We start from the raw sequence: 23,262 nt of genomic DNA, 5'->3' as shown, positions 1-23,262 counted from the left end.
GCGCCCTTTGGCCAGGAGCTTTTCCCAGTGCTCCTCTGCTCCCTGGTGGACCACAACCCCACATTCCAACTCAGCCCTGTCCTCCCTGATTTCCATCCAGGGCCCTGTCCTCCAGAAGAGCTAGGTTTGTACAAGCCACAAAAATCCACCTTTGTGGTTGTTTTAACGCAGACAAACTCTCCCCAGAGATTGATTTGAGCCAAAGCCAGATTGGCAAGCCGAGAAATTTGTGTAGACGCCATTCCCTGGTGGGATTGCCGGAGGACCCCTGCTGGAGAACCGGAGGCTGGAAGCTGAGAGCGGTCTGAGCCGTCCTGTAGGCCAGGTGGGATCTGCAGCTCCTGCCCAGATTAGAGGGACATCTGAATTTTTAGATTTAGTTACAGAAAAGAAATGCAATGCTGAGCCTCCTTTTCAATTATCGAAGGCCACGTGCACCGGGATGATCGTTTCCAGGCCATAAAATTCCTCATCGAGTTACAATTCAGTGGTTTTAGGATTCTTGCCTGATTGGGGTAGTATCTCCTGTGATACCTGGAAGACCCAGAATCCTCTTAGACATGAGGGTGGGGACGAAGCCTGGGTCACATTCTGCCTTCCTTGTCTCCCTCTTGATGAGTGTCAGGCTTCCAGCGCATGCACACAGGGGCGCACGCGCACTCCCACCCCAAGTGAAGTGTCTGTCATTTTTCCAGGTAGAATTCCATTTCCTACTTCCTCTGACTCTCTTGCCAGCTTTTTCTACGGTGTGCTTATTGCTTTTCACCAGGTTGTATATATAGTACGTGTTTAAAAATGAGATGAAAACAGAGACGCTGACCAGGGAAAGCCGCGGTGGCTCACACCTTCCCGACGGCCGGCGGGCCGGGAGGAGGGTCAGCCGGGTCTCCTTTAGGGACCTGAGTCTGCGCACTGACATCGATGCGTTAATTTCTCGTCTATAAAGAGTCCCTTCTGCACGTTTTTACCACCACTGTTTTCTCTGGCCGGCGCAGGGGCCCCTCCAGGCCGGTGCGCGCCTCTGCCGGGTCCCTCTCACAAGCGGTTGGCTTCACACAGGGTGCACCAGGACAGGGTTTTGGCCCCGTCCCCAGGCCGTCACGGGACCAGGGGATGAGCTCACAGGGTCTGCCATCTGCCCTGCCTGGCCGGAGGCTGCGCTGGGAGGGCCAAGGGGGCACCACGTGTCCTGGGTATTTTCAACAAGAGCCCTTAGAGAGAGCTGTGGAGCACGGTCTGTGTTTTGCGTCCTCCGAGTGCAGCGGGGACAGAGCAGTAGTAGAAAGCAAAGCCAGGCAAAGCCAGCCACGGGACCGGGTTCCACTGGGGAGTCCTGACCCCGGGGACTGTTTCAATCCTAAAATCCGAACAGAGCACAGAAAGGCTCCACTGAGTGACAGACGATAAGGTCCTAATGACAGTAACCAGGGAGGCACTACAGAGCTTGACACCCAAGAACTCGTCTAGTCCCCACCTTTACAGATGGGACCCACAGGACTGAGCGACGTGCCCAGGGTTGCACAGTCCATAATGCAGTGGGCCCAGGGACCCTGCCAGGGCTTGCCCTGCACTACCCTGAGCTCAGCCTTGATCCCCATCATAGCAGGGGCCGGGTCCCTGTCAGCGGGAGGATTCAGGGACGCCTGCTTGACCCCGTGTGCCGTTCTTTGGCGCGTGCAGCAGACACCATTTAAGACCATGCTGAGCTCAGGTCACTCATTACTGAGAGACAACTGCTGATTAGTGATGTCCCCTACATCTTTCAGGGTATGTCCTCAGACTCAAAAAATAGAAATGAAGCCATCTTAAAAATACCACCTTTCCTTCCTGATTCTGCTCTCCCCACCCCCTCCGTCTTCCTTATTGTCCACATCTAATGAAATGTCATGGCTAGAGGATGCCATTCGGGGCTGTCCCCTGTGACCTTTCAAACTCCTACCTTCCCCTGCTTTGGGCCATGTTCCCAGCAAACTGAGATTCTGGCATGGAAAGTTCCAGGCCCTCTGTCCCCCCACCCTCCCAATAGCCTGCCAGTCCTCCCTGTGCTCCATGCCACTCTCGGCACTGCCCAGGAGGGAATGGAGGGGGGGCGGACCATTGTCTCTGTGATGTTCACCTCTACCCCACCTCTGCTGAAGCCTTCCCAGAAGTCCCCTGGCTTCCCATCCTCTCCAGGTGGCCTCCCTGTGGCCCCCTGCTGTCCCCTCCCCTCCACTGGGGCAGAAGCTACAGAAGCGCTCCTGTGGGCCCAGGAGTCCTGCTTTGGGTTCATCTTCTTGTCTCTCCCAAGTCTTCTCCTGGCTCTCCTCACAGAGTCCTGGTGGTGGTGGCCCCGATGGTGGCTCATTTGTCTAGATGGTTACTGAAATGCTCACAGTTTTTCAGTGACCCCCACAGCCACCCTGTGAGACAGGTATGGCTTCATCCCCAAGTAACAGATGAAGAATCTGTTGTTCAGAGAGGGCAACTGACGGGTCCAGTGTCACCCAGCTAATGACAGCTAATGGCCAGCTAATGGCCCTGACAAACCCAGGGCTTTGGGCTGCACTCCAGGTGTCCCATCCACCGGAGTCCATAGAGAGGTCTGAGCAGGGAACAGGGTCCGAGGGAAGCTTCAGAGATGGTGCCTACCCCTCAGGAGCCAAGGGCTGGGAGTCCAGGCTGGTCCAGCTCCTGCTGCCCCCAGGAGGAGACAGGTTGGGGTCGGGCAGCCACTCGGTGGACCCCAGGAGATGATCAAAGATGGTGAGGGGAGAGCCCCTGCTCCCGGAGGGACAGGCAAGGAACCCTCCAGGTCACCTCTGGACCCAGAAGGAGGGTTTAGGGTGCCTCCCCTGTCCCGCACTGTGAGAATGAAGCCATGCCATCTCCACAAAGTGCCTCAGGAAGGGACAACCCGGAGCCGTTACCAGGCCCAGTTGTGGCCAATGGAGGAGCTGGTGCTCCCGGGTACCCACACGCTCCTGGGCAACTGGCCTGATGGTGCCTCTGAGAGGCCTGTGGCATTGCCAAGGCCAGAGCCTGCCTGTGAGGACACCCGTTCATCATCAGAATGACCGTGTCTGCGTGTCCCAGCCCGGCTCCTGGGACTCACAGGCAGTGCCAGCTCTCCCTCCCAGCTCGCTCCTGCTTCCAGGCTGAACTTGAGCAAATCACCACTCGCCAGACCCTCCCCCAGCTCTGCCACCATCTCTGGTTCCACTTGAGGTCCTGCAGCTGCTCTGTGCCTCCGTTGCTTTACCTGCAAAATGGAGAGAAGATGAGCTACACATCCTTCAGAAGTATGGCTAGAGAGGCACCTCCCACCTTCAGGCTTTGCCTGGGCTCCATGAGTCACTGTGCCTGGGCTTCATGAGTCATTGTGCCTCACTGTCTCCAAAGACTGACCTCCCAGTGTCAAAGTGAACGCTAGTGATTAGACCCACAGCCACACCCATCCTCCCTCAACCTGGGCAGCTGAGCTTCAGTGCATAAAATGGGGATAACAACATTCGCTTCTTCACATAGGAGGTTGTGAGGATTCAATAAGATAAAGATATGCAGCTGGGCACAATGATGCATGCCCATAATCCCAGCAGCTTGGGAGGCAGAGGCAGGAGGATCATGAGTTCAAAGCCAGCCTCAGCAACTTAGCAAGGTTCTGAGCAACTCAGTGAGATCCTGTCTCTAAATAAAATACCAAAAAAATAAAAGGATTGGGAGTGGCTCAGTGTTTAGTGACCCCAGATTCAATCCCTCGTACAAAAAAAAACAAAGATAGAAATGTGAAACAGTGCCTGAATATAGATATATCTACTTGTGGTGGGCACAGTGGTGCATGCCTGTAATCCCAGTGACTTGGGAGGCTGAGGCAGGAAGATCACAAGTTTCAGTCCAGGCTCAGCGACTTAGAAGGCACTGTCTCAAAATAAAAAATAGAGCTGGGCACAGTGACACATGCCTGTTATCCCAGCAGTTCAGGAGGCTGAGGCAGGAAGATTGCAAGTTCAAAACCAGCCTCAGCAACAGCGAGGCGCCAAACAACTCAGTGAGACCCCTGTCTCTAAATAAAATACAAAATAGGGCTGGGGAGGTGGCTCAGTGGTCAAGTGCTCCTGAATTCAATCCCTGGTACCAAATAATAATAATAATAATAAAAATAAAGAACTGCAGATGTAGCTCAGTAGTAAAGCACTCCTGAGTTCTATCCCCAGTACCAAACACCCACGCACGCATGCCCACACACGCACACACAAAAGTTTTGGAAAAAATATATATATTTACTCTTGGTATTAAGAGATGGGTATGCATGGCTTAAAAAGGAGAGACTTTAAAAGCCACCCTCCCCAGCAGATTTAAGGGCACTGTCCTGTTGGTCTGTGGACATTTGCAGCTGTCAGAGGTCACGTGACGCGGAAGCTAGAACCTATGTCTCTTGGAATCAGCCAGAAATGAAGAGAAAGCTTATTAACAGCGGCAAATTGTTAAGTGAACAAAGCAGGCTAATGAATAACTGGGACAATGACTCGTTTAGGGACAGCTCCGTGTGCAAGGAGAGGTGCCTGCAAGGACGTGTCCTGGAGCATGGCCGGGGTCAGTGCTGTCCCTTTCACATTGTGGAGTTGACTTTTTCATAATGACTCTGACTTTTGGAACATGGCACCTTCCCTATCCTGCTCTTCTCTCAAAGTCTAACAGTGATTTGTTCAAGGAAACTTTTTTCTTTTTTTTTTGGGGGGGGGGTGTTGGTTTGGTTTTTTTTGGCTTTGGCATCAGGGGAAGCTCCTTCTTGCCTGTTTGGGGCTCCAGGTTCAGGGGACTTCTTTGAGGGTGCACAGCCTCCAGAAAGAGCCCTCATTCACACCTCCAGGCCCTCGGGTGGCCCCCTGGGGCCAGTTTCTCCTCACCAGTGTCTCCCCTCTGTGTGCTCCTTCTCTTCTCTCCATTGGATCGGGCAGTTTTGCTTGAAATCTGGATCTCTATTACTGTTTGGTTCTAGAACATTCTATGATAAGCTGTGCTGTGATGTGACCACCAGCTCCTCTGAGGTGGGTGATGCCGTCTTCCCTGCAGCCTCATGAGCACCTGCCTCTGCTTGCCTGGGGCTGAGTGTCCCCCGTGAGGGGCGGGTGAGCAGGGGGACATGATGGAGACGGGCTCTCTCTCAGACACTCGCAGTCAGGATGTTACTGACCAACTGTCGCCCACTGTCACTACGACAGAGGAGCATCGTGGCATCAGAGTTGCCAGGCCCCAGCCCCGAGAGGGGGACATTTAAGTCTTGGAGGCTCTTTCTTAGGTTGCAGTTGGCTCCCTGCGTGCTAAGTGCTCCCAGCGGCTCAGGAGGCTGAGGCAGGAGGATCACAGGTTTAAAGCCAGCCTCAGCAACGGCGAGGTGCTAAGCAACTCAGTGAGACCCTGTCTCTAAATAAAATATTTTTAAAAGGGCTGGGGATGTGGCTCAGTGGTTAAGTGCCCCTGAGTTCAATCCCTGGTACAAAAAAAAAAAAAAGACCTGCTTCTTGGTAGGGGACTAGGGTGCCCGCCCACCCTTCATATCTTAAAGTGAAAGGGCTGGCCCTAATCATGAGTGGAAATATCAGGAGAAAGTTCCCAAAGAGCTTTAGTCTGGTTGAGCTAATGTCCTTAGCAATCATTTCTTCTCCTGAGATCCTCTCTGAAGCCCCCTTAGCTGTCATCAGGCGTTTCCTGAAATAATCACCCTTATCATCACTTGGCTTAATAGGTCAGCTTCCCCTACCAGCCTGCCTGGCTCCATTATGTACTGTGTGACCTCCAGCAACTTGCCCAACCTTTCTGTGGCAGTTTTCAAATCTGTCAAAGCGGGCCAAATAATCAGCTACTGTGGAATTAAATGAGCCAATACCTGGAAATGCCCATTTTTATGGTCCCCATCATTATGCCCTGGTTCCCACCCCAGGTTCCCACCAGCAAATTCATGGGAGAGCAGAAAAAGAGACCAAGGAAAGGAAAGATGGGATGCAGAGCGCAAAGTTCACTTAAAGTTATTTTGGATTCTAGGCTTCTCTTTTCTTGGTTTTCGGTTATCTGCAGATATCTATTTGGAGTTTTGCTTTTTATTTTTAAAGATAACTTGATGGAGATGAAATTCTCGGGCCATGAAAGCGGCGCAGCCAACGTCAGGTGCCGCGGCCCGGGCGCCGGTTCGCTGAGTCACGGCGCCCGGGTCTCCTCGCGGCCGCCGGGCGGCGGGCGCCCCCTAGTGTGGCCCGGACACGCGCCACCGGGCGGCTCCCGGACCCGCTCTAGACCCAGGAAGCTCGGCCGGTCTCGGGCCCGGATTGCACTCGCGGTGCGTCCAGCTGGGGCCGAGGTGAGCCAAGGCGGAGACCGCCCTGGACTCGGGTTCTCCCTTAATCCTCCCTTAATCCTCCATCTGAGACTGGATCACGACCTTTAGCGCCCCTTTGAAGAGGGTGATGAGCCTCTGAAAAGATTCCTGTGGTGAGCCCTTGCCCTGCTTAGCTGTGACCTTAAACCCGGCACTGAACCTCCCTAATTTTCTCATGTGCAAAGTGGGAGCAATGATTTCTTCTCCCGGGAGAGATCCTCTCTGAAGCCCTCTCTGAATGGCGCCTCCTCGGGGCTCAAATTAGCAGATGCTTTTATTAATCCAGCTGCCAATGGGGAGTGAGCCCCAGGAAGCTCTCTAGAGCTGAATGGCCGCTCACTTACCCATTGGCTTTGATAAGAGAGTGAGGGTCCTAGGCTGGGGCGGTGGGCACGCTTATAATCCCAGTGGCTCAGGAGGCTGAGACAGGAGGATGGGGAGTTCAAAGCCACCCTCAGCAACCGTGAGATGCTAAGCAACTCAGTGAGACCCTGTCTCTAAATAAAATACAAACTAGGGCTGGGGATGTGGCTCAGGGGTCGAGTGCCAAACAAAACACACACACAAACACACACACACACACACACACACACACACACACACTGGCTTGCAGGGGCGCCCCTTGCTTCCACCTGGATGACTCTGGAAAACATGATGCTCAGGGAAAGAAGCTGGTTACCCAAGGCCACCTACTGTGCTGTTCTGTTTATATGAAATGAGCCCAATTCACTTTAAAATGGTCAGCAGGATTAATTTTGCCTCAATCACAAAAAGTTTAAAAAGAGAGGGGGACACTGAGGCTCAGCTCGGTCAGTACTTGGTCCCTGGCCGTCCCACATCCCCAGTCCCGCTCTCCTGACCCATGGCACTGTTGTCTTGTTCCTGCCTCTGGCGACCCTGAAGACAGGCTTGTCTTCCTCTGCCCACCTCCAGGGGGGCCAGGCCGCGAGGGGCTGGGAGGGTTTCATCCTGCAGGCCAGAGCCCAGCAGCCCACTCCCCACCCAAGGCCTCGGGTTAGCTCCAGGATGATGGGGACAGCATCTGGGATCCTGGCTTCCCCTTGTCAGGAGGTGCACCTTTTCCAAGGACCCATTCTACTTTCAGGTGTCACTCGACTTTCGTGCCTCCCCTAACATTTCTTCCTGACCCCCTCCCCCACCTGGAAGCCTGGGCAACAGGAAGCAGGAAGTCGTCTGGAGGACCAGGGAGACTGAGGAGAGCGGGCAAGGAGGCTGGCTGTGGGGCCTGTTCTCCCTTCTGGGTCCTGGGGACGTGTGGGGTGGTGACGCCTGGTGCAGGCTCAAGGCGTGCTCGCTGAGGTGTTCCCAGAGCACTGTCCTGGCAGGAGTCACGGCCCAGCAGGCCTGGCCATGCCATCTGGGGCTGGTTCCGTCCTGTGGCCAGTCATTCCACAGGACTCATCCGGCCCTGGCTCTGCAGAGGGCAGCGGGGAGGGGGGCAGTGTGCAGACCCTGGGCTCCATGCCAGGGTCACCTGCCTGGCGCCTGGACCCGGACCAGAGACCTGCCATCCTGCCACTGGCCCTGGGCTCCTGAGCTGGGGACACAGGCTCAGTGGACGCACTTAGAATAAAACGCTGGTGCAGGGAGGGAGCTCGAGGGTCACAGGGTGACATTCAGGGAATGAAAACCTAAAGGCTAGAGAGGCGACTTCATCACAAGCTGCTGAGTGTGGGTCCTGGCCCTGCTCCTCCCTCACCCCAGACCCCTGCCCCAGGGTCCACACAGGAAGCCAGGGAACTTTCTGTGGTCCAGGATGAAAGAGTGTGTGGTGAGGGGCAGCTGAGTGTCCCTGCCATTCAGGACACAGGCCCTGCCTCCCACAGGATGCCAGCTCGGGCAGGTGACTCCCCAGATTCCTGGGAACCTGGTGTCTACAACGATGGTGGTGATGAGGAAGATACCTACCTCAAGGACAGTTGTGAGGGCTCCTAGGGGCTCTCTCTGTCAGTGGCCCACGCAGTGCCCACAGGAGCACGCACTCTTTTTGGCAGGTTCTGTGCCCGCACTTCCCATTGCCAGCCTGAGGCTCCCACAGCATCAGCCCAGGCAGGTCCCCCCAGACTTACATGCTTAGGGGCCATCAGAGTCTGTCATAAGACTGGGAAGAAGTGACTTCCTGTTGCTCTCCAGAGACCTCCTCTTTCTGGGTTCTGTATTCTGCCTATGGCAAGCAGACCCTCAGGAATGCTCCAGAACATGGACTTGCCTCCCAAGTCCCACCCCCCGCAGTGCTGGTGGGAATTGAACCCAGGACCTTGTGCATGCTGGGCCAGGGCTCTACCACTGGGCTACATCCCCAGGCCCTTTTGAAAATTTTCTTTTGAGACAAGAGCTCCCTAAGTTGTCCGGGCTGGTCTCAAATTTGAGATCCTCCTGCTCAGCCTCCCGAGCAGCTGGTGTTGCAGTTGTGTGCCACCGTGCCCGGCCCTGGCTCATCTTTCTTATCATGGCATGTAGGTTCCAAAACATTAGCACAAGGATTGATGATCTAGGCCAGCATCGCAAGTGTTCAAGAAGGTGCAGGAACCTTGGGACACTGGCCCCCTGGGACTGGGGCAGGCTGAGCCTTTCTGTTTACAGATTTCCTCCCATGCATTCCAATTTTTTTCTGCAAAGAAAAATATTGACCCTTGAGATGCAGTTTATTTATTTGGCATGGTGAATAGTCGCCTGTGTTTTGAAGGATGATTTAATTTCGGCGTTGGCACCTGTAATTTACACAGCTTCCCGTGGGTATGTCTGACTCTGCAGCGGACAGGGTCTGTGGGGGCGGCGGAGGGGCAGAGTGGTCATTAGAAAGCTGGGCTGAGGGACCCATGGCCCTGTTGTCTGCTAATGGGGCTGAACGAGGCAGCCCAGCAGCTGTGCATACCCTGGCGAGTGTCCCCAGGCCTAAAAACAACAGCACTGCCCACGTCCAGCCGTGACCCCTGGTCTCCTGAGTCAGAGCCTGTGGAAACCTCTAGAAGCAGCTGAAGAAAACCCAGTATGGAAAGTAAAAATCCACACTGAAAATATAGAGGGTAACCACAACAGGGTGACTTTTGCTAAGACTTATTTATTTATAGTTTTTGTTTTTGTTTTGTTTTGTTTTTGTTTCTATTCAAGAAGAGAAGCCTTAAGAGGTTTGTAAACTATGGCCCATAGGCCAAATCTGGCCTTGAGCTAAGAATGCTTCTGTGTTCTCAAATGGTTGAAAAAAAAAAAAAATGTAAAAGAAGGGCTGGGGATGTGGCTCAAGCGGTAGTGCGCTCGCCTGGCATGCTTGCGGCCCGGGTTCGAACCTCAGCACCACATACAAAACAAAGATGTTGTGTCCGCCGATAACTGAAAAATAAATATTAAAATTCTCTCTCTCTCTCCCCCTCTTTCACTCTCTCTTTTAAAAAAAAATGTAAAAGAAGATGATATTGCTGATGATGGTGATGCAACCTGTAATCCCAGTGACTCAGGAGGCTGAGGCAGGAGAATTGAAAGTTTGAGGCCAGCCTCTACAATTTGGGACCCTGTCTCAAAATAAAATATAAAAAGGACCTTGGGGTATATAGCTCAGTGGTAAAGTGCCCCTGGGTTCAATCCTCAGTACAAAGAAGAAGAATGCTATTTCATGACCCATGGCAATTATATGAAATTAAAATTCCAAAGTCCATAAATAAAGTTTTCTCACAACACAGTCATGCCAATTCATTCATCATCAAAACTGTTTTCCCAGTGCCAGGCAGAGACAGCGCAGAGCCTGCAGGGTTTACTGTCCAGCCCTTGATGTTGGAAGATTGTCTGACCCTTGACTTGAAGCTAAAGTGGAATACCTCTCCATTGAAGAACCTATTAAAATAAAGCTTCATGAAAAACTTAAAATTAGCCAGGTATGGTAGCACACAGTTGTCATCCCAGGGACTCACAAGCCAAGACAGGAGGATCCCAAGTTTGAGGCCAGCCTCAGCAACTTAGCAAGAACCTGTCTCAAAATAAAAAGTCAAGTCAGGCACAGTGGTGCACACTGCACTTCTAGCAGCTTGGGAGGCTGAGGCAGGAGGGTGGCAAGTTCAAAGCCAGCCTCAGCAACTTAGTGAGACCCTGTCTCAAGATAAGAAATAAAAAGGGCTGGGGATGTGGCCCAATGCTTAAGCACCCCTGGGTTCAATCTCTGGTACCAGAAAATAAAAATAAATAATAAATAAAAAGTCAAAAGGGCTGGGGGTGCAGCTCAGTGGTAGAGCACCCCTCGGTTCAATCCTCAGGGCAGGGGGAAAAAACAAATAAAATCATAACGGAAGTCAGGGGGATAGTAAAATGAATTCTCTTGAGCTTATTAATAGTGAAATGAAATCACCAGTTCAGCCAGCCCATGGCTCGGGGTTTCTTCCACCTGATCGCAGGACCTGCCCTCGTTGTCCAGCACCCTCCCTCCTAGTGCCGTCCCCTTGTCCCCTTTGCCGGGGCTACCCCTGCCCCCCACCGGGCTCTTTCCTCTGGCGTGCTCTCTGTCCTAGTCTCTCTGCTGACCTCAACCTGGTTTTGAAGTCTGGCCTAATGTTTTTTGAAATGTGCTTCTTGGAGCCACCCCTTCCTGCCCGTCTCCTCGCCTGCCCTTTGGGGCCCCCCTCTGACTGTGTGCCTGGACCATCGCCGTCACCTCCCTGCTCACAGTTACCCCGTTGACCTCAGGCCCCTCTTCTGATGCTGCCCCTCCCTGTGAGCAGGGTCCACACTGGCCCCTTCCAGCTCCAGGCTCTGCTCGTCTTAGTGAGGAGCAGCCACGGTGCCCTATCTGCCTGCTTCTCACTGACCGGGTGGAAGTGCAGAGGGGCCCAGGAGAGTGAGGACGGCCGCAGCCTCTGATCTGGGTGTAAGTCAGGTGACAGGAGCCACCTGTGACCATACAGTCTACCTCAGAAGGGAAGCCTGTTCCGTCTGCACAGACAGACTCTGCGCCCATGTTCCTGTTAGGAGCCGTCTAGACCCAGTGGCGGGAACCGAGGGCCACTTAGAACTGGCGCTCAGTGACCTGGCCCCAGTTGAGCTGCCTGACATGTGCAGCATTCTGTCCCTTCTCACGCTGTGAGAGGAACCAGCTGCCAGATAGGGCACGCGTGTGTGCAGGCGTGTGCACAGGGGTCAGGCTGGCGGTGTGAGGTAGCCAAAAGGGAGGGTGCACCTCACTGAGCCTGTGCTCTCCAGGAGTCCCTGGAAGGCGGGCTTGCCCTTGTGGATTTTGCACCCAGGGGACCCCATCTGATAAAGATGGCCTGGGAAAAGGACTCTCCCCACCGTCCCTGGAGACCTCCAGTGCGGCACACAGCTGTGTCCTCCAGGCCCTGGAGCTGGGAACCCAGGGCTGCAGCCATTCACAAAGGCAATGCCAAGTATTAGCAGCAAGAAGGGCGCAGGGGGTGGGGGTGGGGTGCTGCAGTCACAGAGCCCTCGCCTAGGTGCCGTCCCCAGCTCCACGGATTAAATAAACAACAGCAGGCACACCTGTAGTCCCAGCCACTTGGGAAGCTGAGGCAGGAGGATCAGTTGAGCCCAGGAGTTCAGGGCCAGTCTGGAGAACATAGTGAGACCCTGCCTCTAATTAAAACGAAACAAGCCAGGGGCCGTGGCGCACACCTGTAATCCCAGCAGCTCCGGAGGCTGAGGCAGGAGGGTCAGGAGTTCACAGCCAGCCTCAGCAATAGCGAGGCACTAAGCAACTCAGTGAGACCCTGTCTCTAAGTATAATACAAAGTAGGGCTGGGATGTGGCTCAGGATTCAAGTGCCCCTGAGTTCAATCCCAGGTACCCCTCCCCACCAAAAAAATCCAAGAGTTGATTTGGGGGGCTTGGGATGTGGCTCAGTGGTCAGGTGTCCCTGAGTTCAATCCCCAGTACCCCTCCCCCACCAAAAAAAAATCTAGCATTTTCCTTCTGAAGAAGTGGAGAGAGCACTGAGAGTAAGGGCTCAGGTCTGCAGAGCCTGCCTCGCACGGTGATTTTGAGTGTGAGCTGGTGTGACACTGGTTACAAACACATAGAAATGTCCCAACACTTGGGCAAGAATGCGGAGCACAGGTTGAGATGGGGCACCTGCTCCTTGGAGAGGGGAGTCGGGTGGCCAAAATCTGCCTGCCATGACCGGGGGCAGGCACTCTCTCCCCGTCCCCACCGCAGCCCAGCACACCTGGGAACTGAGTCCTTCAGCTCAGCGTCCTGCCGCCACCTCTCACCCTGCATCTCCTCCTCCCAGGTGAGCCTCGCACCAAGATGGCTGAGCCGCGCCAGGAGTTTGACACCACGGAAGACCACGCTGAGGGCTATGCCCTGCTCCAGGACCAAGAGGGGGACGCAGAGCACGGCCTGAAAGGTTAGTGGACAGTTGTGTGCAGCAGGCCAGGTGCCTGGGGAACACAGCCAGCCTCTTGCTTTGTCAAGGGCGGGCAGGGAGCCTTTGCATCCTGGGCGTTTCAACACCTCATTGTATAAGATGTCAGGGGCATGGAGCCTTAATAACTTGAAGGGGCCAGGATCACTCAAAATGTGAGGCTATTTCAAAATTTACCTCTCCAAAGGAGAGTTTGCCACATGAGTGGATGGAGTGTGACAAGCTTGCAAGGCTCAGGAATACAGGGGTCCTTGACGTCTCAGCCACACCCGTTATCCTATAGGCCTGTGCTCCTGAGCACGTGAAATGACCTGTGTTGACCTGTACTTCTACCCTCCCTCAGTGAGACCCCGCCTACGTGAGCTTCCAAAATGTCTGTAACACAGTCTTCTGGCCACACTGATCTGACTCCATCCTCAAACCCCTAAATGCACAGCCAGATACGGTGGTGATTCAGCCAGACACAGTGGTGCACACCTATAATCCCAGCGACTTGGGAGGCCCAGGCAGGAGGATCATCATAAGTTCATAGCCAGCCTCAGCAACTCATTAAGAAAAAAATAAAAAGGGCTGAGGATATGGCTCAGCGGTAAAGCGCCTCTGGGTTCAATTCTGGGTACCGATAAAAGCACGTGATTCATTTTGCTGTGTGACTACATGTCAGGGAGATTGGGATGCTCCTGGGGCTGCCCCTCTCTGGAGCATGGAACTGGCCCAGGGTGCTGAGCTGTGTGACAAAGAGCTCTCTCCATGGGTCTCCAGGGCACAGCCCCACTGCAGTCCTGTGGGTGGATGGCTCAGTCCCACCCACCACCAGACCCATTTCTAAGGAGACAGAATGGAGACCGTCTACATTTCTCTTTTTAATGCTAAAAATTGTGCTGGGGTGCGGGTGGAAGTCACAGAACTCCAAGGTTGGAAGTGACCTCTGCCAGCTGCACCTATCCAAGGAGAGTCCTTCAGGAGGGGGCATCACAGGGTCCCTCAGAGGTGGGGAGCAGGGGGACCAGCTCTCCTGCATGTGGAGCAGCCATCCCCCCTGGAGAGTTTTGGGACCTGCTCAGGGACCTGATTCCAAGGCTGGTTTCTCTCTCTCGGTGTCAGCAGGGAGGCCTTAGTCTAAGATGCGCATTGGGAATTGGAAAGGTGGGTTGAGGGCAGGGAGGAGGATGTGGGCACTCTACCGGAGCACAGAGGGAGGGTGTGGGGGATGCAGGCTCCAGCCAAACCTCTGTACCCAGCATCTCCACCAAATGGAGACGAGAGATGATGAATAACTAGATTATTGAACTCTCATGCGTAGAATCCAAGTTAGAATCACAGCATACTGAATTCAGAGTGAGCTCTTCAAATACTGAGTTGTGCCAATGAAAAATGGCACTGTCTATAGAGGTAGGGCAACCTGGCTTAAATATTTGGTTAAAAATATGTTGTCGCTGGGCACGGGTGGCACACACCTGTAATCCCAGCAACTCAGGAGGCCAAGGCAGGAGGATTGCAAGTTTGAGGCCTGCCTCAACAATTTAGTGAGACCCTGTCTCAAAATAAAATACATAAAGGGCTGTTTTTTTGCTCAGATTGAACCCCTGGGTTCAATCCCCAGTACCGTATATTATATTGCAACAAATGTACCATAATAATGTCAGATGTTAATGATAGGGCAGCTGGGTGTGGAGAGACTCATATATATTTTCTGTATATCTAAAAATATACTAACATTATAAATTCATTTAAAATCAAGTCCCATGAGGGGTGGTTTTTACCAGTCTTATTTTTTGCACTAGATTCAACCTGCAAACTAAGAATAATTGACCAAGTTACTTCGTGTTTCTGGGTTGCCTTAAGTATGTTTGTTCAAACTGCTATTCAATTCTTTAATATAAGACATGATCAGAAGTTCTGTGCGCTCTCTCTCTCTCTCTCTCTCTCTCTCTCTCTCTCTCTCTCTCTCACACACACACACACACACACACACACGCTGCAAAATTTAAGTTGCTAACCTTTTTGAAATGCTGTGAAAGGAGAGGACTCGCAGACCGCTAGCTGACCCCAAGACATCCTCTCCAGGACAGCCAGCGAGACCTAAGAGACTTCCACAGTCTCACCAAATTAATTCTCGCTACTCAGCATTCAAAGGAGCTGTTTTCATGTGGGGAGCTGGAGTTGGCAGAAGGTGTCACTGTACTGACAACACTTTAGATAAGTGACAAAAGTCTATTTTGAATAGTGACAAGAAACTGCATGTTAAATACCAGAACAAAGAGGGTCTGAGTGGGTGCTAAAAGCTGCAGTGGGGCAGGGACAGCCACAGAGAGCTATATGCCAGGTACGCTGGGGACACCAGGGACGTGGGTAGCTGAAGAAACAGTGGCCTTCGGAGTTGAAGGCCTCGCCCGATCGGCTGGTTAGACCTTCCTGACATTGACGCGGGGCTTTTCCCTCCCTCCTTCCCTCTCTCTAAGGAACTTAGCAAGGATAATGCAGTTGGAAGAGTGGGCAGGGGACAGGTGCCCTGTGCCGTGGCTAATGTCAAGACCACACGCAGTCTGCAGGCTGTGGCCTCGTCATTCAGCCAAGACCTGCTCGAGACAGTCTGCAGGTTTTTACAAGCTCCAGGACCAAGGAGCCGGGCATGTGTGAGAAGCTTGTTTTGAACCAGCCAATGGGTGTGGCCAGGGCCTGGTGTCCAGGGACGGCCTTGGGACCAAGTGGGTGGGTGTCTGATCACACGGTGCACTTGAACTCCATCCGCCTTTCTGTCATCTTCACATTCTGCCCCATCCTGAAACTGAGGTTGCCCCTGCCCCTGGTGAAGTGGCCTGATCAGGGTCTACCAGAGCCTCCCCATTTCCACTGAATGCCCCATCCCCCCTGTACCTCTCCCGGTTCCCTCACTGCTGTTGGAGACTGCCACCACCTGGTCCGCTGTGACCCCAGCCAGTGCCTACACCATCTTCAGCTCCCCAGAGACGCCGCCCACCTCTCTGCTGGCCCTGGCGCCCTCACCACAAAGCTGGGTTTGGAGACAGTCGCCCTGAGGCCTTTGCGTACTTCTCCCTTTTTGCTGTCACCCACTGTCACCCTTAAGGCCAGGCTCAGCAAGCCATGGCCGGACCGGCCAGATCTGGCCCCTCGCTGGCCTGCATCCAGCCGCCAACTGAGAACAGTCCTTATTTTTCACACGTTTGAGAAAACCTACATCCTGAGCATGTGGCTTCCACCCCCAAGGTGTCTCACAGGTGGGAAAGGCAGCTGGAAGGAGAGGAGGGGACAAAGGAGCCCTTCCCCACTGAGCTCCTCCCAGAGAGATGCCCTGTCCAAACACTTCCCCTGACTTCCCACTGGCCACCCCTGCCTGGCCAGGAGGCTGGACGATGTGGCCTTCCGATGGGGTGCAGCTCCAGCCTGAATCATCTCAGGGTTCTGTTTCCAAGGTGGGTTGAATGGGCTGCCAGGAAAGTCCCCTGTGCTTGTGGGCTATGGCTACTAAGTAATGCTGGACCTTTCCTCGGGTGGCCAGAGTCCACTTGTCCATCTGTTACAATGATCAGCTACCTATTGGGACCCCCAGGGACTCCCAGTCAACATCCACATCACTGTCATCAGCACGGTGCTACGCTGGGCCCTTCAACCAAGGTGGCGTCATGCTGAGTGACAGCAGGCACCACCACTTACCAAGGGCTTCTCACACCCAGGCCCCATGTGGTGCTGTACACAGAAGCCCCCTGAGAGGGTGGACCTGTTTCCATGCCCAGGAGAATGAGGCAGAGAGAGGGCAAGTCCCTTGGCCAGAGTCACACACATGGCAGGCAGTGGAGCTGGATTTGGGCCTCAACACAGCAGCATTATAGGCAGCAAAGGGAACAGTGTGAAGGGAGGGGTCCTAACACACGGGGTGAGCAAGGTCACCAAGATAACAGAGCAGCACTGACCTGATGGCGGAGATGACACTAGGCACCCTGGAGAGGCTTCTCTGGGCACATGGGGCCAGGCTCAGGAGAAGAGGAGGGAAAGTTGGTGAGAGTTGGCGCAAAGGGTTCAGAAACTCCGATGTGAGCTTCCCAGATTTCCATCTCATCATCTGTTCATCCATCCAGCCATCCAACTAGCCACCCAGACATCCCTGTCACTCGATAATTCACCCATTCATCCACTCCTCTGTCCCCTCTTCAATCATCCATCCACCCACCCACCGTCGTTTGAGCCGTGTCTTACGATGAGGGTCATCTAAGTCACCAGGGGGACTGAACTGCAGGGACTGCTTCACATCACTGAGAATGAGCCCCACAAATGCAAATCCCCGGGTTAGCAGAGTGCTTTCCCCACGAGATCCCCCAGCAGCTCCGGGAGGAGCGGGCAGGCAGGGTCGATGTCTTGTCACTTAGTTTATAAATGAGGAAACTGAGGTTCTGAGAGAGAAGTCCAAGGCCACCTGCTTAGAAAGAGGTGGAACCGGGATGAACCCAGACATCTTGGCCCTATTTTTTCCCAGTGCTTTCTAGACTGTAACACCTCTTCCTGTTAGGAGACCTTCACGAGAACAGTCTCAGCTGGCCTGGGCCTGCTCTGGGACAAGCTGGCGCCTGAGCCCTTTGCTCCGTGTGGCCACTCTCTCTCTCTCTCCCTCATTAGGCCGTGTGCCCCTGGAGACCAGGCTGTGTCTTTTGAGTATCTGATTCCCTCCGAGTTCCCAGCCTCCGCTGTGCACACGCCAGGCACTCAGCAGGCCTTCTCCTGCTGTATTTGATGACCTTGGCTCATCCAGCCCCAGAAGCTGAGTGATGCCTTGATAAACCCATAGCGACCAGAGCAGATTGACTTCTGGTGCCAAGGTGCCACACCAAAGAGGGACAATGCGGTCCTTCCTAGGGGAGGAGGAGAAGACAGACCTCTTCATTCTATTAAAGCCCACAAAAGCCACCTTACAAGGGTGTTCATGGTGGAGGGTGTGGCTCTGGATGGTTGGTCTTTTGGGGCTCCATGGGGAGCTTTCCATGAAAGGAGCTGGACGAGGTCCAAGCTCGCCCGAGTGTCCGAGTGGATGCAGGCCCTGGGTCCGCCCTGGGCCAGTTCTTTTCTGAGGCGGGAGCTGGATCTCTGAGCATTTCTCCGGGTGTCCACTTGTCCTTCATTAATAGCACTGGCCAATAGCAAGTTCACTGTGGTTTGACTTTCTGGTATTTGCCGCCATTTGTCAACAGGAGAGCCTTTGCCTTGCAGGAACTGGCTGGTGGAAGGGCAGTCTCTCCTGAACCATCTAGCATCCCCACATCTTCATCTGGTCACCTTGGTGTGGGGTACAGTTGTGCGGGGGTGGGTGCTGGTCCCCTCTGTTGTTTGCTCACATGGACGTGGGGTCCACGCTGAGGGGTTTGCAGCTCCAAGGGCTCTGCTCCCGAGTTCAGGGAGGCCTGGGGAGAGACCGCCGTCCTGAGGGGCTCACTGTGTATGTTCCAGCGTCTCCCCTGCAGACCCCCGCCGATGACGGATCCGAGGAACCCGGCTCTGAGACCTCGGATGCTAAGAGCACCCCGACAGCCGAAGGTGGGGCTCCCCCTCTCGCTGCTTCCTCCAGACACTCCCTCCCTGCCGCCAGCCTGTGCTTAGCCAAGCTTTGGGCCACCGTCCCTCCTGCGCTATGCTCCAGCTGCATTTGCTGTCCCCTCTCCCACGGGCTGAGAGCTGTGCTTGCTGGATGCTTTGCAGGACAGGGCTGTGGGCGCCAGGCCCATGCACAGTTCCACAGAGCCCCTGTCCCCAAACCATTGTCCTCCCACAGTCCCTTGTGAAGTTACCCTTTGCTCTTCTTTTGGGGGCCAACAAGGCCCACAGCAGCCATTTCTTTGAGGAAGGAGCAGGTCAGTGCCCATCTCCTCACCTGCATCTGGGGCCTGGTCTTGGTTTGGTATCCTTCGTTTCTTTAGCTCTGGGTGTGGCTTGGGCCTCTGCCCTGGTCAGGCTCTGCTAACCTGTCCTTTCCAGGCATTTGAGACCAGGTTGTTACAGAGTCCCTGTCTACTTGCTGAAGTCTCCTTAGTCCTGGTTTTGATCACCTTCTCTTGTAGTCTGTGTCAGTCACGACTACATCTGGAGCCAGGTCCAGGGTACACACCTGTAATTCCAGAAACTCAGGAGGCTGAGGCAGGAGTTTGATGCCAGCCCAAGGAACTTAGCGAGACCCTGTCTCAAATAGAAAATAAAAAGGTCTGGGGATGTGGCTCAGTGGTATAGCACCCCTGAGATCAACCCCTGGTGACGAAAAGAAAAGAAAGGAAGAAAGTGGCTGTCAAGTGGCTGCCAACTGCCTGCTCTAATAGTGAGTCCCAGCGGCTCTTACCCCTGAGGTCCTCAGCCTGGAAAAATTCCCATTGCTCTCCCAAGAGCCCGTGATGTCAGACATTTCCTGCTCATCTTGTTAGGACAGTTTTGCAAGTTGCCTGCACCCCGAGAAAGTCCTAAAACACTATCCAGACCTCACGCCAGCTTCCCAAACCTTGGCTTTCTGAGCTCTGTCCACACGACTCTAGAAGAACCTCCACCCACACCCCGCTGTGCTCTGGGCTGTCCGTCTGGCCCCAGGCGCTCCGGCTCTCACCCACAGGGAGAGGCTGGACTTTGCCCAGCTACTCGGCCTGTACCCAGCAAATGATGAAAATGGCCTTCATTGAACTAGGCTGATTTCAGCTCCTGGGAAGCCTTCCAGGGTGACAGATCCTTGGGTGTGCCCAGAATACCTGGGGTGACTGGGCCAGGATGTAACACTGGGCCAGGAGGAACACTGGCCTACAGAGCTCACCTTGATGGGGCACTGACCGCAGCTCCTGGAGGTCCATCCTCACTGCCTGCCTCTGCTGCGAAGCTCAACCACCTCTGGTCACACACCAGCTCCGGGCAAGACCAAGCCTGGTCGTGGCCACGCAGGGGCCTCTGCCCTCTGATTAGGGGTCATGAACTAAGATCTGGAAGAAATCTCTGAGACCACCTAGAGATGGCACAGATGGGGAAACTGAGGCCCAAAGAGGAAAAAGAACTTGCTCAAAAACCTCCCAGCAAAACTGTAGGCCCCAGCCCTATACCCAGGGTTCCTGCACTGCCCTAGTCCCAATCATGTCCTCCCACACCGCCTCGAGGGTCACATATCTGGCTCTCAATTGTTCTTTTTTGTTCTTAAGTTTTAGGCAGACACAATATCTTTATTTGATTTTTATGTGGTGCTGAGGATCGAACCAGTACTTCACATGTGTCAGGCGAGCACTCTACCAGTTGAGCCATGACCCAAGCCCTCAATTGTTCTTTAAAAACAGTGCTTACGTGGGGTGGGGACTGCTGGGCTTGCCTGGCAGGGCCTGGTGTCTGCCTGCGGTGACATGCTTGTTGGGGAGAAGGGGCAGGAGCAGCTCTGGGTCCTGCTTTGTGCTGGTGCTTTCTTGCATGTGGCCAGGTCCCCTCCTGACTCCCCCTGCTCTGCTCCTGCATAAGCAGCGAAGAGAGGGGCTGGGTGTGGCCCACCCCTCTGAGGCGACTCTCGGTGGTTTCCAGACGTGACTGCACCCTTAGTGGATGAGAGAGCCCCCGGCGAGCAGGCGGCCGCCCAGCCCCCCACGGACATCCCAGAAGGAACCACAGGTGAGGGCGACCCCAGGAGCCAGCGCTGGGCTGACCTGCTGCTGGGATGGTGCACTTTGGGTCATCCTGGTGTCCGGGCGAGGCAGGATATGGCCAACCCTGGCTTCTGGGACTCTCTGGCTGTTGGGAGCCGGGGCCTCGGGGCCTGCAGCCTCCCCGAGGACTGACAGCCTCTGGATTCCTCCTGGAGCCTCCTCCCCTGCCTCAGTCAGCGCATCAGCTGCAGAGTGTGCGGGGCTTTCTGAGGCAGGTGACAGAGCCAGGCCTTCACACCCCAGGCATCAGCCCTCCTGCTCCAACTCTGCCCAGCAGCAGGTCACCCTCCTTGGCCGGTTTGTCCGGAGGAGCACCCAAGCTCACAGCAGGGCTAGATGCCTCCACACTTTTTGAGGGCTTCATGGGGCAGTCCTGGGAGGATCTCCGAGAGCGACCTGGCATCCATTTATATCACTGTTGCCCTGGACACAGTGTTTGCAGAAAGGCGAGGAGAGGCGCTGACAGGGAATCGGACAGAGAGGGGTGCCGACAGGAACAGCCCTAGCTCCGGGCTGCCCAGTTCCTAGAGAGCTACCTCCTGGGGTCCCCAGGAAAGGGACAGCTCAGCTAGGGTCCCTGGTGTCGTTCTCTTTGTGGCCTCTTCCTTGGCCTTAATTGGAGAGTGTCCAGCAAGAAATGCAGAGGGCCCCGCAACCTTGGGCCAGCCGTGAAGGGCAAGTGGAAGCCGGCAGCAATTTTCTTTCCTTCCTGGGTCAGTGCTCTCTCCCATCTGGAATTGAGAAGCCACTGGGGGTCAAAGTGCGTTTCTCCTTGGCCAGGTGATGGGCAGCGAGGCCTTCTGAGATGGCTGGGGGGATGGTCCCCAAGCCTGCAGGGCTTCAGTCTGGAGCATGAAGGTGCTCAAGGACCTCAGAATGGGAGCTCACAGAGTGTGCTCACCAGTGACTTGATTTTGTCCCCTGCTGTCCCTTATAGTGTTGTCGGTGGGGGAGTTTGTCCCCTGCCCAGAGAGAGAACGTCAGCCAGCTCTTGACTTTTCATGGATCCTGGGTAATCGGGGACACCATCTGACAGCCAAGCTCCTCACACTGGCCAAGCTCAGGCCCTCCCCTGGGGTGGCCTGGGGCAGGCGGGTGGGATGGGCGGCAGGCTGGCCTGGTGTGAGTTGCTGTCCTCCCCGGCAGGTGTTGGGACATAACTCTTTCTCTCTTGGAAACCTCATCTGAATTCTTCCGGGCTCTTCTTTCCTTATCCCCTATCTCTTGCCACTGTCCCCTGAAGACCCTCCCTCTGCACTGGATTCCAGCAGACTTCCTGTCCCCTCTCTCCTGGACCCAGCAACAGCTCACCTCTGCTGAGGGTGGCTGGCTTCCACTGGTGGCCTGTTAGACATCTGAGATGCCCTCCTGAGCCTCTGACCTGGCCAGCATCAGATCCATGGGAGATCCCAGCAGCAAATTTGGGGTACCCTGCTGGCTGGGCTGCAGTGGTGCTCCTCTGCTCATCCCCGAAGCATCCCCTCTCCCACCCCATGGTGTTCCCAAGTGGGACCCTGACAGTGCTCACTAGGTCCCTGGCCAGAGGGAACATGTCAAGTGTCGTCTCCAAGATGCCTTGGAAACCACAGGGCCACCTCCCACCCCCAGCCCTTTCCACCCCCAGTGTGGTGGGAGGTTTTAGGGTTTGGTGAGCGTTTTTTCAGCTGTCAACAAGATGTGCCTTAGTTTAGTACCTCGTCTTGGTGCACCCTGTTTGCTGTGTCTTGTGTTCCAGTGAAACTGCCCACGGATGTCCCGTGGGGTGCAGTGTGGCTGCCACTGCAGGAGTCCTGCCTTGCTGGGGAGCAGGGAGCCCTCCTGCTTCCTTGAAAATGTCCCTCAGGGATATCAGAGGCTGTTAGCTACCACGTCACCACTGCCATGCCCCCTGCCCCTCTGGGGTTTTTCTGAGTGTCCCTCCCCCTCACCAGGGCCTTCCAGTTCTGCACCACCAGGCCAGGAGGTCTCAGTTCTTCAGTGGCACAGGAAGGCCTTCATCTGCCCCGTGGCAGGGCAGCATCCCAGGGTCCTCCTTGTACCTGCTGCCTCACAGACTCCGCGGCCGGTTAGCTGGACGGTTAGCTGGACAAGCCGTCACCGAGCGCCTTTCTTCCCTTTTCATCTTCTTTCCAAAACTCAGACCAAACCCATGCTCAGAGCTTTACCTCCTGAGCACATGGGCCAGCATTGGCCCAGTGCTGTGTCATGGGACAAGGAGCTATCACCATTGAGACCAGCCCAGTGCTGTCTGTGGGGGACCCAGAGGGTGTCCATGCTGATGATGGACACCCTCACATGCCGCCTCCTCGCAGCTGCCCTGGGACAGCCAACCAGCTGGGTAATTAGGAGGCCACAGTACGGCTGCCCAACGACCCCAGGGACCTCTTTCCCTAGCCACCCTCTCCATGGCAGACCATGCTGGCAGCTCTGCAGGTCTGGGGACTATGCTGATGGCCCAGCCAGGCTCACAGGCATTTCTCAGAGGCCGTCACCTTTCGTCGGCCTCAGGCAGGCTGGTAAATGCTGGGGTCAGAGATCAGTGTGTGGCCAGCTGCTTACGTGCTCCGCCTCAGGCAGTTGCATCCCAGTTTCTCCTGTGTTCTAGGAATGAACGCTTCTTGATTTAGGTCCTGTGGATGTTGTCAGGAAATTGACTCAGCTTTCTTTGTTTGGGGTGACCGGTGGCTCCCTAAACAGGAACTCAAGACCCCCCAAAAGCTACTCTCTGGCACCGCTGGCCTTCCTCTGGTCAGGCAGCACCCATTCCTGGAGGGTTTGAAGGAAAGAAGTTAACGAGTTTGGGGCACCTACCCTAGCCAGGCACCCTGCCGCACACCTTTACACGTACTCTCTTGCTACCCCTC

The 23,262-nt window shown here is 54.8% G+C and overlaps 1 protein-coding gene across 9 annotated transcripts in view; it reads left to right on the top strand.

The window, feature by feature from the left end:
• The window catches only part of Mapt (microtubule associated protein tau), a 92,132-nt gene that overhangs the window by 33,389 nt on the left and 35,481 nt on the right, over window positions 1-23,262 (top strand). For 8 of the 9 annotated variants that reach the window (XM_076869232.2, XM_076869231.2, XM_076869230.2 and 5 more), the window contains exons 2-4: window positions 12,603-12,719; window positions 18,195-18,281; window positions 20,277-20,363. In XM_076869232.2, coding sequence (XP_076725347.1) covers window positions 12,620-12,719; window positions 18,195-18,281; window positions 20,277-20,363 — 274 coding nt within the window. In that variant the 5' untranslated portion in view covers window positions 12,603-12,619. The remainder of the gene's footprint in view (window positions 1-12,602; window positions 12,720-18,194; window positions 18,282-20,276; window positions 20,364-23,262) is intronic. The other variant, XM_077110469.1, reaches the window with a different exon arrangement.

This window comes from Callospermophilus lateralis, chromosome 11 (genome assembly GCF_048772815.1).
Source record: "Callospermophilus lateralis isolate mCalLat2 chromosome 11, mCalLat2.hap1, whole genome shotgun sequence".
Classification (NCBI taxonomy): domain Eukaryota; kingdom Metazoa; phylum Chordata; class Mammalia; order Rodentia; family Sciuridae; genus Callospermophilus; species Callospermophilus lateralis.
Note: the sequence above shows the minus strand (reverse complement) of the source record. Positions and strands in the feature narration are given on the sequence as shown.